This window comes from Copadichromis virginalis, linkage group LG6 (genome assembly GCF_057382275.1).
Source record: "Copadichromis virginalis isolate Kocher_CV1m ecotype Utaka linkage group LG6, C_Virginalis_male_GT1.1, whole genome shotgun sequence".
Lineage (NCBI taxonomy): Eukaryota > Metazoa > Chordata > Actinopteri > Cichliformes > Cichlidae > Copadichromis > Copadichromis virginalis.
In genome coordinates this window covers 26378376-26394246 of record NC_140623.1, presented here as the reverse complement: position 1 = coordinate 26394246, position 15871 = coordinate 26378376, and the positions used below count along the sequence as shown (strand labels likewise).

General features: G+C 41.2%; 1 protein-coding gene across 4 annotated transcripts in view; it reads left to right on the top strand.

The window, feature by feature from the left end:
• rbfox2 (RNA binding fox-1 homolog 2) overlaps window positions 1–15871 on the top strand; it is a 43347-nt gene that overhangs the window by 24568 nt on the left and 2908 nt on the right. For 2 of the 4 annotated variants that reach the window (XM_085459509.1, XM_085459512.1), the window contains 10 exons: window positions 273–479; window positions 4139–4309; window positions 4806–4859; window positions 5003–5095; window positions 9087–9174; window positions 9377–9433; window positions 10488–10638; window positions 11213–11258; window positions 14156–14244; window positions 15449–15521. In XM_085459509.1, the coding sequence (XP_085315635.1) occupies window positions 273–479; window positions 4139–4309; window positions 4806–4859; window positions 5003–5095; window positions 9087–9174; window positions 9377–9433; window positions 10488–10638; window positions 11213–11258; window positions 14156–14244; window positions 15449–15521 (1029 nt within the window). Of the gene's footprint in view, window positions 1–272; window positions 480–4138; window positions 4310–4805; window positions 4860–5002; window positions 5096–9086; window positions 9175–9376; window positions 9434–10487; window positions 10639–11212; window positions 11259–11672; window positions 11710–14155; window positions 14245–15448; window positions 15522–15871 lie in introns of those variants that run through there. The other 2 variants (XM_085459510.1, XM_085459511.1) reach the window with 2 other exon arrangements.

The following is a 15871-nucleotide window of genomic DNA, read 5'->3' as shown; positions in this document are numbered from 1 at the left end:
ATATTTAATGGTTGGGGGGTGGGGTGGGGGTGGGGGGTTAGATACACGCACACACACACACACACACACACACACACACACACACACACACACACACACAGGAAAATGGAAATATAATATCCATGCCTGTATGACTTTTAGACTGACGCTCTTGGGGAAGTGGTCTCTGTGTGGTCGGGTGATGCTCTTAGTAAAAGATACCGTGGTATTTCGCCAGCCGACCACTTTAGTTCTCACTCCCACCTCACTTTTCTCTCTTTTTCTTCCAACAGGGTTCTCAGGATAGTGCTGGCGGTCAGGAGGGACTCGTCCCCCCACCTTTCTCTGCCTTCCCGCCTCCTCCACCACCGCCCCCCCAGAACGGCCTGGCCCTGGATTACGGGGGCAGCCTGTATGCTGCAGGGGCCGTCCAGGGTCCCGTGGAAGCCGGCGGAGCAGCGAATAGCGCAGCCAACGCCGCTAACAGCCTCAGTGCCCAAGTGAGTACCGGCCTCCTTCCTCTGTTGGCAGCCCACACCCAGGCTGTGCCTTGAGAGGGCGCTTAGTGAGTGGGATACACGTTACAGACTGAAATGAGGATATTATAAGAGCACATTACTAATTGTGACCACAATTCAAGTTTTTCTTTTCAACTGAGCTGTAACATTTTCACATGTTGTTTTGTTTTTATCTCGCTCGGATTAAAACGTATAAACCTCTCTGTGTTACGATCGTTCCTCCAAACACAAAAATAATTCCACCTGTCATAACCGATTCTGTGGCCACTTCGCTGTCACAGAAACATACACTGAGAGAGTGTGTGAAGTAGGGGTGGGTTTTTATAATCGATTCATCGATTAAAATCGATTCTGGCTTGGATAACGTAAAATCGATTCATTAAAATCCTGAATCGATTTTTTAATATAAATTTATTTTGTCCGAAATGCCAGAATCTCTGGTGACATCTCACAAAATTTCAAGAACCACCAAACAGTAAATGACAGGTACAGGGATTCTGCACATAGACTTAAACACACAGCGCGACCCGCGGATCAGAATCAGTTAGATGTCGCCTTTCTCACAGTCGGGGCTGAAAGCCGACAGCTCGCTGATCCTGATGTTTCGGCGGGTCCGCGCTTTGTGTTCACGCCCTTTATGCGCTGATTCTAAAGCTGTTAGTTTGATCTCTCTCCAAACAATATTGACCGAACCAGCAGCTAAAGAAGATCCAAACGCTTCACATAAACATCGTCATGAATTCACTCTTTTACTGTTTTGCTTCCATTGCGATGCGCAGCTCTCTCTCTCTCCCTCCCCCCCCCACCCTCTCTCTCTCTCGAACAGTTTCGCTTTCTTCATTATTCGCTTGCTTGTTACGCACAAGTCTACCGCTGTTTACAGGCTGTCGGCCGCTGTTTTTTTCCCTTTTACATTCTTCCGAAAAGAAAACCTCATTTCTGCTGTTCAATACTGAACAAATTTAAACTTTTTAATATTATTCAAAATGCAAAATGCTTAGCCGTGTCTCTAATAAAACCGCTGTAACGTCAGAGGTAATGTTCATTAATTAATGGTTTTCTTTCGTTTTTGATGTACTGCAGAATATTTTTATAAAATCCCAGGCCAGGAAAACCTTCATGTTTTTCTGTGTTTTATCTTCAGCTACTTTGACACAAAGGCATCTGCTGTGATGCTCACACCTTGGATAAAGTCTTGCGAGTGTCAGCTTCCTTTTTATAGATACAAAAATATGTAAATGTTCTGATCTGAATTATACTTCTGACTGTCAAAATTTCCCAGATTTAAATCGAATCGAATCGAATTAAATCGAATCGTGGATCGAATCGATTTGGGACCTTGTGAATCGGAATTGAATCGATTCTAGAAATCAGTGACGATACCCAGCCCTAGTGTGAAGGCTGCCTTTTTCTGTCTGTCATCAAGTTTATGTAAAAACTACCAAACCGTATTTTATGAAACTGTGGAAAGGTGGAGCGCGGGCAAAGAAAGAACCCATTAAATGTTTTGGAGGCAAGAGTGGGAGAGTTCTGGATCAGTTTCTTTGAAATTGCAAAACAGGTCATTTGCCATGGTTTGGTATTCACTCTCTAAGTGCTTTCTATCATTATGATAGGAAAACAGCTTCTTTTTTTTAACTCATCCAGCAGTTAGGGTGGAATAGCTACATTTATTTGGAGGGTTTTTGTTTTTTTTTTTCTTCTCTGGTCGACTTGCAAATTACAGCCCAATCTTCACTCTTCTTTTTGCTTTGTTTGTCTTTGAGCACTTTGACATGCAAAAGCCCACACAGCTAAACGCTCACACAAAGAACGACTGTTGGTAACATTGCCTACCCAACTTTTTAAAAAATGACAGAAGTGTGAAAACACAATTTGCTTAAAGCAGGAATTTGACATGGGTGTTACTGCTGATGGCCGCCACTTATATAATGTTATATGCAATGTTTTGTCACCACAGTTAATTTTTATCCACTGTTTTTTCTTCAGGTGGAAAAAAGGTGAAAAATTCAGGTTTCATTTTTTTCAGATGGTGGTATTTAAACATCATCAACAATAAATCCTTATAAATATTGAAATTGGACAGCTGAGCGAAACTACATGTTTAGATTGGACTGTGTGTCTAATTTTGCAAATCCAAAGAATGACAGTACTGTGCAAAAGTCTTGACCCACACCTCATTTCTTTATATATAGATTTTCTGAAGGTCTTTTGAAGTTTTTCTTTGGACATTGGCTGCTTTTCTACTCACTCCAGTCCCTAAAGTTTCTCATTTTTAAAGTAATGTTTGCTTTTTCCCCCCTTGTCGTTGTTTGTTAAGCAACTTAACACTGACTTATGAATAATTCAAGCAAAAGAAAAAAATCCTTAGTCAAGATATGAAGCGGTGTTGTGTCTCCACACAGCAGACAACTGAGCAAAGAGCCAATTTTAGATGATATCTTTGGCACTTCTGGCACCGTTACTAGCAGTGTGTCACAAAGACCCGTAATTTTTTCCCCATTTCTTTAGTTGAATCTGTGAAAAATGCCAGCGATAACACAATTTGAAATTGAAATTTTATTTTTGCACCAACAAGGTGATTATCAAAGAGCTATTAGCAGAAAACTTGGCATATCTCAGCAGGGTGTGCAGCGTGTCCTTAAAATGCTGAGGAAACTGGCCAAATGGAGGAGAAAAGAAGTGGCAGGGATAAAGAAAACTACCTACACCAGATAAACAGAAAGTCATGTCCTTAAGAAATAAGAAGAAATCCAGTAAAGATCTCACAGACAACACAAATACTTGTTGCCACAAATTTTATGCAGCAATGAATCCAAATTTGACATTTTTTGGTACAAATTGTTGTCAGTTTGTAGAGAGGAGGTCAGGATGGAGGTGCAGCAGTGAGTGTCTACAGCCATCTGTAAAACACGCTGCAATTGTACAAATTCTCTTTTTGCCTTATATACTATATTGTGCATGTATGTTTGCACGTGTTTCAATAAATCACTGCAAACGTTTTCAAATTTTTCAAGCAAAATATAAAGAAATGAAAGGTGGCTCAAGACCTTTGGACTGTGCCATAAGTATTTTTTAAATCAAATACTACAGCGTCACATGAAATAAAATTTACAGTGAATAAAAACAGTCATGGTTTTCATTCGTTGTACACTGCTGCTTATAACCAGAGGCAATACAAATATGTTGAGGTTAAATCATTTATTTATTATGTTCTGTCGGTTGTTTGAGTCAATTCACAGATTTTTGCAACGGTTTTAATTTTCCCTTTAATAATTTTGGACACGCCAAAAAATGGGAAAAATACTGTCTTTGTGTTCTTCTCACAGGGAAAAAGCACAAAATATCGATTATGAAACATAATCGATATTTTGTGCTTTTTCCCTGTTTCTAGGCAAAGCGAGTACTTGGACATTTTTCCTGTTCAATCCATAATTTGTGCAAGCTGATTAATGAACTAATCAGCACAATAATCAGCTGATTAATGGAAGCAGCGAGCAGCGCCTACTGCAGTGCAAATCTGACAGATGACAGTCTGTCAGCTAATGGTGCATTGCGTATCGTCTTTTCGCAACCCTAACAAGACCTCTTTGTTTTCGTCTGTCTGTCTCTGTTTGTCTTTTTGCATCCTTGTGTCTAAGCAGTCAGATGGGTCCTCCCAGATTGACGGCCAGTCTGGGGTTGGCTCGGGAGGTGGAGGCGGCGGGGGGAACGCCGGAGACGATTCGGACTCCAAGGCCACCCCCAAACGCCTTCACGTATCTAACATCCCCTTCCGCTTCCGAGACCCTGACCTACGGCAGATGTTTGGGGTAAGCGGACCAGAACGTTGCCTTTTTTCCCCTCCACTGTGTATCGTTACATAACAGAGTAAAATCCCCTCTAAACTAAACCCCCCTCATCTAGTGACTGCAGCCCTTTGCTATCTTCTAGTGACGCTTATATAAAAACAAGGGTTTGCCATGCTGTTTTTTTGCTGAGCAGAATCCATTGTCTTATTTGATTATTTAGATTTTCAGCTCTCCAGCAGCTTATCTAAAGTGAAGTGTAATAATCCGGCCTGGTTCCCTCCAGTTTTGCAAGAGGAACAGCTCTAAAATGCAGTGCAGAGAAAAGAACAGAGGAAAGGAAGATATGGTAGAAGACCTAGCAGCCAGTGTAGGCTCAGTGCCAGCTCATCGTGGTTGAACAGTGCTGACACCCCGTGGCGAGAAGCAGTGTGTGTGACTTACATGCTCGCTCAGCTTCTTCATTTTCCTTCTCTTTTTTTAATTAATTAATTCATTATTTTCCTGTTTCTTGTTTCAGCAATTTGGCAAAATCCTTGATGTGGAGATCATTTTTAACGAGAGGGGATCGAAGGTAGGACACTGAGGAAAAAGAAAACATGTCAGGCATTTCAAAATGCAGCAAAAAAAAAAGAAAAAAAAGAAGCTTAACTGCAATCTCCTTCTCCTCCTCCTCCTGCGTCTCCTTGTCGTTTCTTTACCCTCCTTTGCTTGCAGGGCTTCGGTTTTGTTACGTTTGAGTCGAGCGCAGATGCAGAGAGGGCCAGAGAGAAGCTCCACGGCACGCTGGTGGAAGGACGTAAAATCGAGGTAACGGCACGCTCGCCTCTTTTTCCTATTTTAATTTTTTTTTTCAACAGTGACCATTTTCTCCTCTGTGTCCCCTCCATGTCCAACTGTGACCTTAATTCTTCTGGCCCAGAGAAGGTTTCCGGATGGCTGTTGTTTAAACCCCCCACCCCCCCACCCCCCCCTCCTCCCTTCGGCTTCACTATAGCATGGTGCAGTGGTGCCGCACGCAAAGGCGTCTCTTTTGAAGCCACTTCCTGTTGATGTTCGTGCTGTTAATGCTGTTCTCGTTCTTCTCGATATCGTGCGCTGTCCCATTGCACCTTGATCCTTAAAAGTCGTGTGGTTTGCAAAGCATGCTGGGTGGAGTGGCTACACAACAGGCATGGCTGGTGAGAAGTCACTACGACACGATTGCTGATGATATCTGCTTACATCACAGCATGGATGATTTTTTTTCCTTCTTTTTAAATTACTATTATTTTTGTTTAATCTGTCCTCCTGCACCTTTTCCATCATCCTCATCATCATCGTCACTTCTTCCATGATCATGACGAGTGGCCATTCTTGATTTATGGTTGTGTTTATGACTGGATGAGCAGTTAAAAGCCTCTCAGTTATTTTCCTCTTGGGTGGGGGGGGGAGAAAAGTGCTTGCTGCTGGTGTAAGAGGCTACTGTATGTTGCATGGATGGAGCACTGGCTCAGATGTTGTCAAGGATTTTTCACTCTTTTCACTTGAAATTGCGCGGCTGCCACTGAGTCGTAGTTTTTTTACGTTTGGTGTGTTTACGAGATTGATGCATGATGGGCGTTGGGGTGGGGCATTTTCAGGGGGGCAGTTTTGGGAATAAGGCTGCTGTGAGAAGTGTGGTGTCATTTCTGATGCTTTTGTAAAAAAAAAAAGCCAACAAAAAACACCCTTTAATCTCAGATGTGCAAGATGAACGGTTAAAAATAAAAAGAGAAGTGTTGTTTTACACACACACACACACACACACACACACACACACACACACACACACACACACACACACCTGCATCCAGCGCTCCTGAAAAACAACACTAGATCTCATGGAAGTGCTTTTTCTTGTGACTTATTTTTCCTTTTTTTTCCTTTAATTTGTTAGCATGAGCTCGGATTTCAGTTGCAAATGGCCTGGGAGATCAAATACACCGTGCTTTCGCCATTTGCTCTGGCTCTTTTGATTTTAAAATCACGCTTTTGATTTTTTTTTCTTTTTTAAAAAATGATTTCTACTTGCTACTAAAGCTCTTCTGCATGGTCCTGAATGTCCTGCTCTCTTCTCTGTCTCTTGTGTGTGGGTGTGGAGAATGTTTCAAAAAATGAATAAATAAAAAATATGGAGGGTGGAGACAGAACAAACAAGTGAAGAGAATAGTCATCCCCTCTCCTGTCCTTTTATTTCATTGGTCCTCCATCTTTCTCCACTCTATTTTCCCCCCCACCCGGCCAGTCAGTCTGTCTTTCCCACTCCGTGTCCCATATGCATCTTCATCTCTTCTGTCCATTCCTACCTAAATTTCTCTGTCCATTTCCCCCTTCCTGGGATGTAGTCAGGTAGCACAAACACCAGAGAGTGGGAATCAGTTAGACTTTGAGTGATAACTTTGTCAGTTATTTGAATATAACCTGGACAATACTATAACGTGTAGTTTCCTTCCCCAAGTTATATTTTAATTTCTGACGTTTTCTGTTTCCGTTCTATTTCTTTCCTTTGTTCGCAGAGGGTTTTTTTGTTGTTGTTGTTTTTTTAATTGTTTTTTTAGAGGCTAGATTGTTGTGATGTGGCTGATTCTTGTAGGTGACTGTTGACACGTGACCTGTTACATCACTTCCTCTCTACCACAGGGTGGGGGTTGCTTTTCATTACCTCGTTTTGTTTATGTTTACTTTTTTTTTTTTTTTGGTTTTTTTGGTTCATCATTTCTTTCTTACATATATTTTCTCTATTTCCCTGATGATTTTTGTATGTTGTTGTTGTTGTCAGTCTCCACGGTAACTGCTCGCGTGTCCTCACGCCGTTTCCCTGCCAACGGTAAGTTGTGTACACATGGCATCATCTTTGAATGACCCCTCCCCCCAACCCCATCCGTCCAAATGAAATTAAAAAGAATAAATAACGATGCACCCAACACCCAAATGAAGGACTCCTCTTACTTAAGGGAGGCTTGATTGGTCGATTGACAGAACCTGATTGGCTAATCCTGTGATTGATTTGGGGAGGTGGTGAATGAAACGATTTACGTGATTAGCCATTGACCGCATGGCATTACAAAAAGGCCACTTGTGTAACTGAATGTACTGCATCTATCTGCAAGTGCAACAACTATGACTACCACTTCTTATGCGTTCATTCCAATCACCTCTCTAACTGCATTCAGCATTTAATTCCAGAGCTGTATCCTGCATGGTTTACTCTCTTTCTCGTCATCTGTATGACGTCATATAGTACTATGTCATCTCTCTGTGTCATGTGTCAGCTGATAGCTGCATTTTCTGCACCTTAGTGGGACAGCATGCTAAAGCATGTGTGCAATGTTAGCTTAACTGGAGAGGGGATAATAGTAGTCTGTATATCATGGCGTGCTGTAGTGCTTGACTACAACCTTCTGCACCAATTTGCGGACTGCAGACAGTTGCAGAGATACGGCTGTGCAGACGTGACATTTCCTCTTAAAGCTGTACCTGTGGATGAATAGTGTGTTGCCCTAAAGGGGATGCAAGCATATCGTAAAGCAATTTTACTAAATGTGGTAATTTGAGAAAAAAAAAATACAAAAGATTTTAAAAAAGCTGTCATGAAATAATTAGTAGAATTTTTTTAAAATCAGCGACAGCTTTTCTTTGTTCTGATTTCTGTTAAGCGGTTTCCTTGTTTTCGATAAGTTTGGTTCTGGATGGTGTGTGTTGGTGGTTGTGTGCTTCGAGGTGTTTCTGGCGTGTGACACTGATCTGAAATGCCTGGCAGTGTTTCACAGCCGTGGTTTCTGTTTGATTTTTTTCATTTGATTTTTATTTTTTGATTTGAGGAATGATATTTGCATCCCCCATCCTCTCTGTCTTTTATCTAGACTTTTTCTCTTTCTGTACTCGTTCTTGCTCCATCCATCATTTCTCCATCACTGCTCACGTACACTTAGATCCAATGTAGGCAAACGGTCAGATGAATGTTGTACGAGTGTATTGCATCTTATTGTTCGTTTGTTTGAAGAACTGCACATTTGGATGGACTGTTCACTCGCTGTCTCTCTTCTCCACGTCATGTGTGTGTTTTTTCTGTGTGTTTTCATGTGGACTGGCTCCTCCTTCTGCATCCCTTTTATATTTCTGTCCTTTCTCTGTTGTTCTCTCTCCCTCCTCTTCCTCCTTTTTTCTGTATGATGTGTATTTGATTGGGAGGGCTGCCGACCTTATTTGATTGGTCTCTTGCTGCATCTGATGCTTGCTGACTGGCTAGTTTTGCTCACCTCTGGTGATGTGATGCGCTCTTGATTGGCCGTGTGTAATTTGTGTATGAACTCTTCGATTGATGTTTTTTGCATTGTGTTCAACTGATGAATCTGCCGCTTAATTCACCTTCTTTTTCCCTCCTTTTTTTTAAGGTAGCAAAATAATGGTCTTGGATTTCTTTTTGAATGCCTTTGATCTCAGATATTTTGTTGTTTTCTTTGTTCTGTGTGCCAATGGTTGCATTGTTTGCGTGCAAAACTGCCTGACTACTCACCAGGATCCTTGTTTTCAATGTCTTTCTCCTTCAAAAGAAGCGCATGCAACAAATACCATCGCTGCTCATCAACAGAATTAACCCCTGTCATAAGTACAAAACTGTGAAAAGTAAAACGACACCTCACTGAATATGAAAGCTCCAGTAATCATATGAAGTGTCACAGACAAAACTCAGCGTAACCTGACCTGTGATTGGACTGTGCTTGTGTCAACCATTAAAAGTGAATGAAATGAGCCTCTGATCACTTTCTTTGGTGTCCAGGTTAATAACGCCACAGCCAGAGTGATGACAAACAAGAAGATGACCACGCCGTACTCGAACGGAGAGGGCCTTGCGGCACTGCCATATGGTAATGCATTTTGCACGGTTGGACCAGAGAGAGGGGGCAGAAATTATTGTCACTAAATTAAAGCGGCAGACACTACCCCCACCCCCTCCCCAAAGAAACAAACAACATGCAAGAATGAGTAAATGTCGTGTGAACCCTGGCTGCCCGTCGCTTCTGTGACACGTTTCTGTTTACATGTTGTTGTCAATTTTCTTTATTATAGCTGGATGGAAGCTGAGTCCTATGGTTGGAGGCATTTACAGTCCTGAGCTCTATACAGGTAAGAAAGCCTTCCTTTATTCTTACCTGACTGATACCCAGCAAACATTGCTTGAATGTCTCCCAAAACTGATCACAATAAGAGGTCAGGCCAAACTTTTCTGATTTTTACAAAGTGCAAAACACGGTTCAGATTATTTATTTATTTATTTATTCTTAACAATGACAGCTAATTTAGCTAGCACATTGTTGTGTGAATGTCACCTCAACATCTAATGACGTCTTTTTTTAAATAGTTAAATAGATACCCAAATTACATTTCACTTGTTACCGGAAGAACTTGATGCATCACACGCTTACACTTCTCCCCTCGCTGTCTGCGATGTCAGCATCTTAAACTCAGGAAGGAGTGCTACTACTGACACGTGAAATCAATTAGCTCAGTGGGAGAAGTGGTGGACCCGAAAGTGTGAGATTGTGAGTTTGAGTCACTGTTGAGGTGTTTTGTTTTTTCTTTCCCATTCTCTCTCCTTTTTCATTGAGAAACATGTTTTCATGTAGATTTTTTTTTTAATCTCATCTGGGAATAAAATTCCTTGAAAAGGAGCGCGATGCAAAACAAAATTCTCAAAACTCTTACAAGGATATCCAGGTAACGTTGAGGTGACCTCAAACTGGCGTTATGGTAACTTCTGCGATGTCAGTTGAATTTTTTTCCCGGGGGACTATTATTCAGTCGTGACTAGACATCTAGAAAATACCGCCAGCCCGAGAGTTAGTCTGCATCGAAAAGTTTGCTGTGTATTGGAGAAAAAAGAAATGCAAGGATTACTCAGCGTGCTGTTCCAGTATTTTACAGCTGTTTGACATTTATGCTTAAAAATGAAGGTGCAATACTTTCTGTGTGTTAGATAGATTTATAATAGATGTTGATAGGTCATCTTTAGTTTTTAGTTGAATTTGAATACATCAGTTGAACTCTGGGGAGTTATAGCAAGCATTTGCTGCTTTTTATTGATTTGTAGGACAAATGATTGTGATTTCAGTCAATCTAAATGTTTAATCGACATCAGTAAAAATAAACCGTGTTTTAATTCTGTCTCTCTTGCTCTCAGTACCAGGGTTTCCGTACCCAGCAGCAGCAGCAGCAGCAGCTGCCTCGACCGCTGCAACCTTTCGAGGCGCTCACCTCCGAGGTCGGGCTCGGCCAGTGTACAGCGCAGTCAGGGCCGCTGTCCCACAGCCTGCCATCCCCACCTATCCTGGGTAAACACACTCAAAAATAACAACACCGCTAATAGTGACGATGATGTCACAGATCGGATCAATCGTCTTCTTAGAAGCATGGCTGCACTTTTTATGTAAAAAAATAAAAAATAATGCATGCTGTGTGTTTGAATATAATTTTTTATTGAGAGTTGACATTGATGGTTGGCTGAGCTGAAATACCATTTCCTTGTAAGTCCAAAATGGTAATGATAGCTACATTGAGTAGTTTTTTCAATGTTTAATAAGCAGCCGAAGAAACAGTAGTATCACTTTGAGGCATTTGCATACAAAGAGGTGGTATTTTTGTCCTGCATGTTGCACGGTGTGTAATAATCTCACCCTTCTTTCTCTCTTCTCTCTCTCACAATCTGTTTGGCACCGTTTTCCCATCTTTCCCCCCTCAATCGTCACTCTTCTTTGTTGTTTTCTGCACTGCCCACATGGTGGCGCATCACACCATTTTTTTCCCCTTTTGTTTCGTTTTGTTTGTTTTGACTTCCCACCACCGCTCCTTTTTCTACTCTCTATCTGTCCTCCCCCCTTTCTCCTGTATTATCTGTTTCTCTCTCAGTGTGATGGCCTATCAGGATGGTTTTTACGGTGCAGCTGATCTCTATGTAAGTACGCCTGCCTCTCCTCCACTGCCTCCCTCGTCACCTACCTTTCCCCTCCCCCTTGTTGCCTTGTGGGTTTTCAAGTGTGAAATGGCACGGATCAAACCCGTAGAGACGTGTACTTTTGAGTGTTTTGACTCATCACCGCTTGACATTTTACTGAAACTTAAACGAGGCCTTTGATTGAAATCAAAATTTGCACAGTCTCACATTCAACGCGCCAGCGTTCGCTTAGCTGTCCAGCACAACACGGCAAAACCGTGCACTCATTCGTGAGTAGACTCCTCTAGGGTTTGTCTCTGTGCATTTGTGAGTTAGTTTGTACCAATGTGATTACGAGTGTGTGCCTGTGTGTAATGGTGTGTGTGCGCGCGTGTGTGACCAGGTTGACAATAGATGTTTCTGTTCTCTCTGTAGACTAGTGTTTCAGGACATTAGTGGCAGATTGCCCCAGGTAGGGTTTTACACACTCTGTGTGAGAGCCAGTGTGCATCCTCCTCGTCTCCAATGACTGCGTGCTGCTAGACATTATTGACCATCTGAGATTGAAATGCCTTCTCTGTCTTCTTCTACTAACTCACTGGATTCTGACATGGGCGGAGTTGCGGAAGGGGGAGGAAAGAATGCAAAACACATTAGGAAAAAACAAAACCAAACGGCGGCTGGTCTGATATGTTTTTCTGTAAATTAAGTGCAGTATCCAACGGAAGTAGTGGAAAAGGGATCGAGGGATATACGTTTGGTCAGAGCTTGAAAAACTCGATTGAATCTGATCTATGCTGACACTTCAGCTTTCCATTAGTGTGCACACACACGCAGTGTTAAACACATTCATTAGACCACCACCAAATGTTTGGTTTATACCACAAGTGCCCTGAATTAACAGGATTTGTAATTAGCAAAATCATTTTTTATGTTTCTGTAATGGTTAATCTGCCAGTATGCACAAGCTCTTTAATTAAAATGATACTTTTAATGCTAATTATTGTTGTAACTAATGAATTAAAAATGTACTGTTTGACAGTAAAGGCAGAATAAAATAGTAAAGCTTTTTTTTTTTTTAATTAAGCGGCTAAATTACAGGTATTTACTTGCATCCCTGAGCAGAAAAACATAGTTTTAGTGGTTTTAATGTTAAGCTTGATTAATTTCTGACCTCTTAGGATGCTCGGCTCCACTTTGGGTGTAAAAATATGAAATCGGTCTATTTGTCTAATAAACATAATCCTTAGTCTTTGAACAAGACTCATTTGTGTTTTCTTGTATTTATGACAGGTGGTCTAATAAATTTGTTAAGCCCTGTAGACCCGAACATGATCTTTTTGCTTCTTGTTGATGGAACAAACAAATGTTAGGCTTCATGTTTTAATCACTGCGTTTTGTTTTCTTTATTTATTTTGTGAGAAACTCCCTGAAAATTGGGGTTGAATCGCCGTTGTCATTTTTGAGTCCGAACGCTTGTTCATTTTGTGAAACCTGCTTTTTAAATTTCACTTGAGCGATCGTGCACCGTAGCTTTCCGAGACGTCGCATTTCCTGTATTAACGAAGATGAAATAAGCTAAATAAGTAATACCCAAACCTGTGATTTGAGTACAGAGAGTACTCGCAGTTTTAAAGGGATGTAGAGAGAGATTTTCCTTCATCCAATTAGCAGATCATTCAGACCCCTTCCAGGAATCTCCCTATCTGTTTCACCTGTGGCATGCTAACTGAATCAATGTCAGCATGCAGACATACTTACAAGGCTGACTCCCCGCCCCCCATCCCGTGTATTTTCCTCCCAAATCTTCTCCTTTTATTTCTGCCAACCTCCCTTTTTATTCATCCTTTCCTCCTTTGACTGTTAAAGTAGACCTTTACTAAAGGTTCGTATCTAGTTCAGTACTTTCTCTTCCTCTTCATTTTTATTATTATCAGACCCTTCTTTTCTACTCTTATGTTCACTGTGGTTTCCCACCTTCCCTCCTATCCTTTTCCATCACCTCTACTTTCTCTGTCTCTCCTTCCCTCATCTTCCCCTCCTCCCCCGGTCCAGCCTTCCTCCCATAGCAGCAACTGTGTGGTCCTGAATGCAGGAACTGATTCCTTAGGGTAGAATGCAGTGGTGTGTGTTTCTTTCCTTATTTATTTATTTTTGTTTCCATAGGGATGTTTGGCCTAATACACTGTTTGTTCTGAATTCGGGAAAGCATGCTGTGTCTGTCAGTGATTGGTTGCTGGCCATGTGAGAGTGTGTGTGTTTGCCCTCTTTTTTTTTCATTTTTTAAAATCCGACTGGCTGACTTGTCTTCTTACACCTGTAGTTTTATTTTTGTGTCTGTTCATCAGCTGTTCATCCAAACGTAGATAATGACACGATCATCCTGCCACTCCTTCCCCTTTCTTTAACTGTGTGTTTTTGGTAGGGGAACCGGGGTGGGGCACAGTTATGGCTGTGAACTCTCTCTCCCTTCATGTCTAACTCACTGTGGGATAGATGAAGGCGATTCAGAGCTACAAACGCTAAAAACAACAACAGCATTGTGTGCAATTAAGGGTATTTTTTTCCCCACATTAGCCATGAAGTGAGAGAGCCACACAGAGCCTGAGCTACATCCTTGTGAATGCTGTACTGCACCAGATTAGCCAGTTTTGCTGACTGACTGCTTGTTAATCTCTCGCTCTCTTCTCAGCAGTTTTTTTTCTCACAATGTAACACGTTAGATTCACTGCTAGTGTTTTTTAATAGTCTGCAGAGAAAATATGGCAAACTTTAAACAAGACCTTTCTCTTCTTTCCGTCCCGTCCTTCCTGCCCTTTCATTGCATCTCTTTTTCTCTCTCTCTCCTCTTTTCCTCTGCTCCACTCTTCCCCTCTTCTCTGTCCTCCACCTCTCTCGTCTCCATCGACTCCTCACAGGGTGGCTATGCAGCGTATCGATACGCCCAGCCGGCTGCAGTAGCAACGCCTGCGGCGGCAGCAGCTGCAGCGGCAGCTTACAGTGACAGGTGAGCGTAGTGTCCTGGACACTTTTTTATCACAATTGCTACTTTTGCGTAACTACATCGTGTCAATATCGATATATTAAAAACATTAAAATACTCTGGAAATACTGTGAACAGCAAGGCCTATCTCATGCACCAGCATCCTGAGGTTACATTAGCAACGTGAGCAAACTTTTACAGAAAAACCAGGCTTAGGTTGACAAAGCTACCTCCTGATTCAGAGCCTCAGTCACACGAGTAAAAATAAGACAGCAACCTTTTTACATCTAGGAGAAAATCTGCGGCTGAGTCTGTCTTATGGCAACGTTTCTGGGAGGTTTTGTTTCCTCGACGATCTCATTTTTGCAGAAAAAAGATAAGATACGATAAGATGACCTTTATTAGTCCCACAGGTGGGAAATTTGTTTTGTTACAGCAAAAGTGCAAAGTTATGCAGCAGATATTAGAAAACACTTGAATGCAATAAAATACAATAGAATAAAATAGAATAATATATACAATAGAATAAAATAGAAATACAAATACTATATACAATAGGAAAATATAAAAACACAACAATATAAAATATAAAATACAAAAACACAACAAAATACAAAAAATAACTGAAGTCAGATAATTTTATTTTACTGGATAAAACAGATATTTGCAAAGTTTAAATTTGAGGATCTATTGTACAGTTGAAAAAAAGTGATAAATTGCAATATTTATAATTGCAGTACTGAGCGTCTGGTGGTTCCCATGTCAGATGCATGTAGAGGTGATTGTTGTCATGCTTGTGTCGACTGGGACGCCCTTACAAAAGAGACTTTAAATCTGAGGAGTCATTTAATCCCGGTTAGGTAAAGGTTAAATACAAAAATGAACCTTTAGCTTACACGAAACGATGTGATCTGTTCTTAAACTTTTGCAGTGTCGTGTTTCCTGATCTAAAATACAGGGAAAAGTTTAACATTTTGTTGACGTCCTCCTCTGTAATTTGAACACTTTGGGTGGGCTGTATGTATGACACTGTTGTAGTTTCTAACAGCTAGCAGAAAAAATACTAATAAGATAAAATTAATTTTGTGTGCCTAACTTTCTTCACATTTTGAGGTATCTTGGGCCTTCTTAAAAAGACACAACACTTGTTTCTCTCCTGCACTATGTCAGAATCATTTTGCAGCTAATCTAAATCAGCTTGTGTAACCCTTTCCCCCCCCCCTCATAGTTATGGACGAGTTTACACGGCAGATCCCTACCACGCTGCACTTGCCCCAGCTGCCTACGGCGTTGGAGCCATGGTAAGTCCACGTAGGGCGTGAATACTGTTTTGTGGTCTGTTCGCAAGAAAATGTCAATATTTTTAGTATTAATCAGTATTGTTTGAATATGTTATGTTGTAGTCACTGATTAATATGTATAATAGTGTTTATGCAACTAAGAAAGAGCCTGAATTAAGGAAAAATGAGCAGTTTTATTTTACCAATGTGTATCTGGCATAAGGGTTCTGTGTACTTTTATTAGGCTATGCGTACACCAGCAACTCGTGTTTGACAAATCAATTCGTTTTGGTCTTTTTCTGTGATGTATTGACGAAAATGACGAATCACAGCTTGAAACAACTGCAATTCTGACTCTAGTGAACGATTTT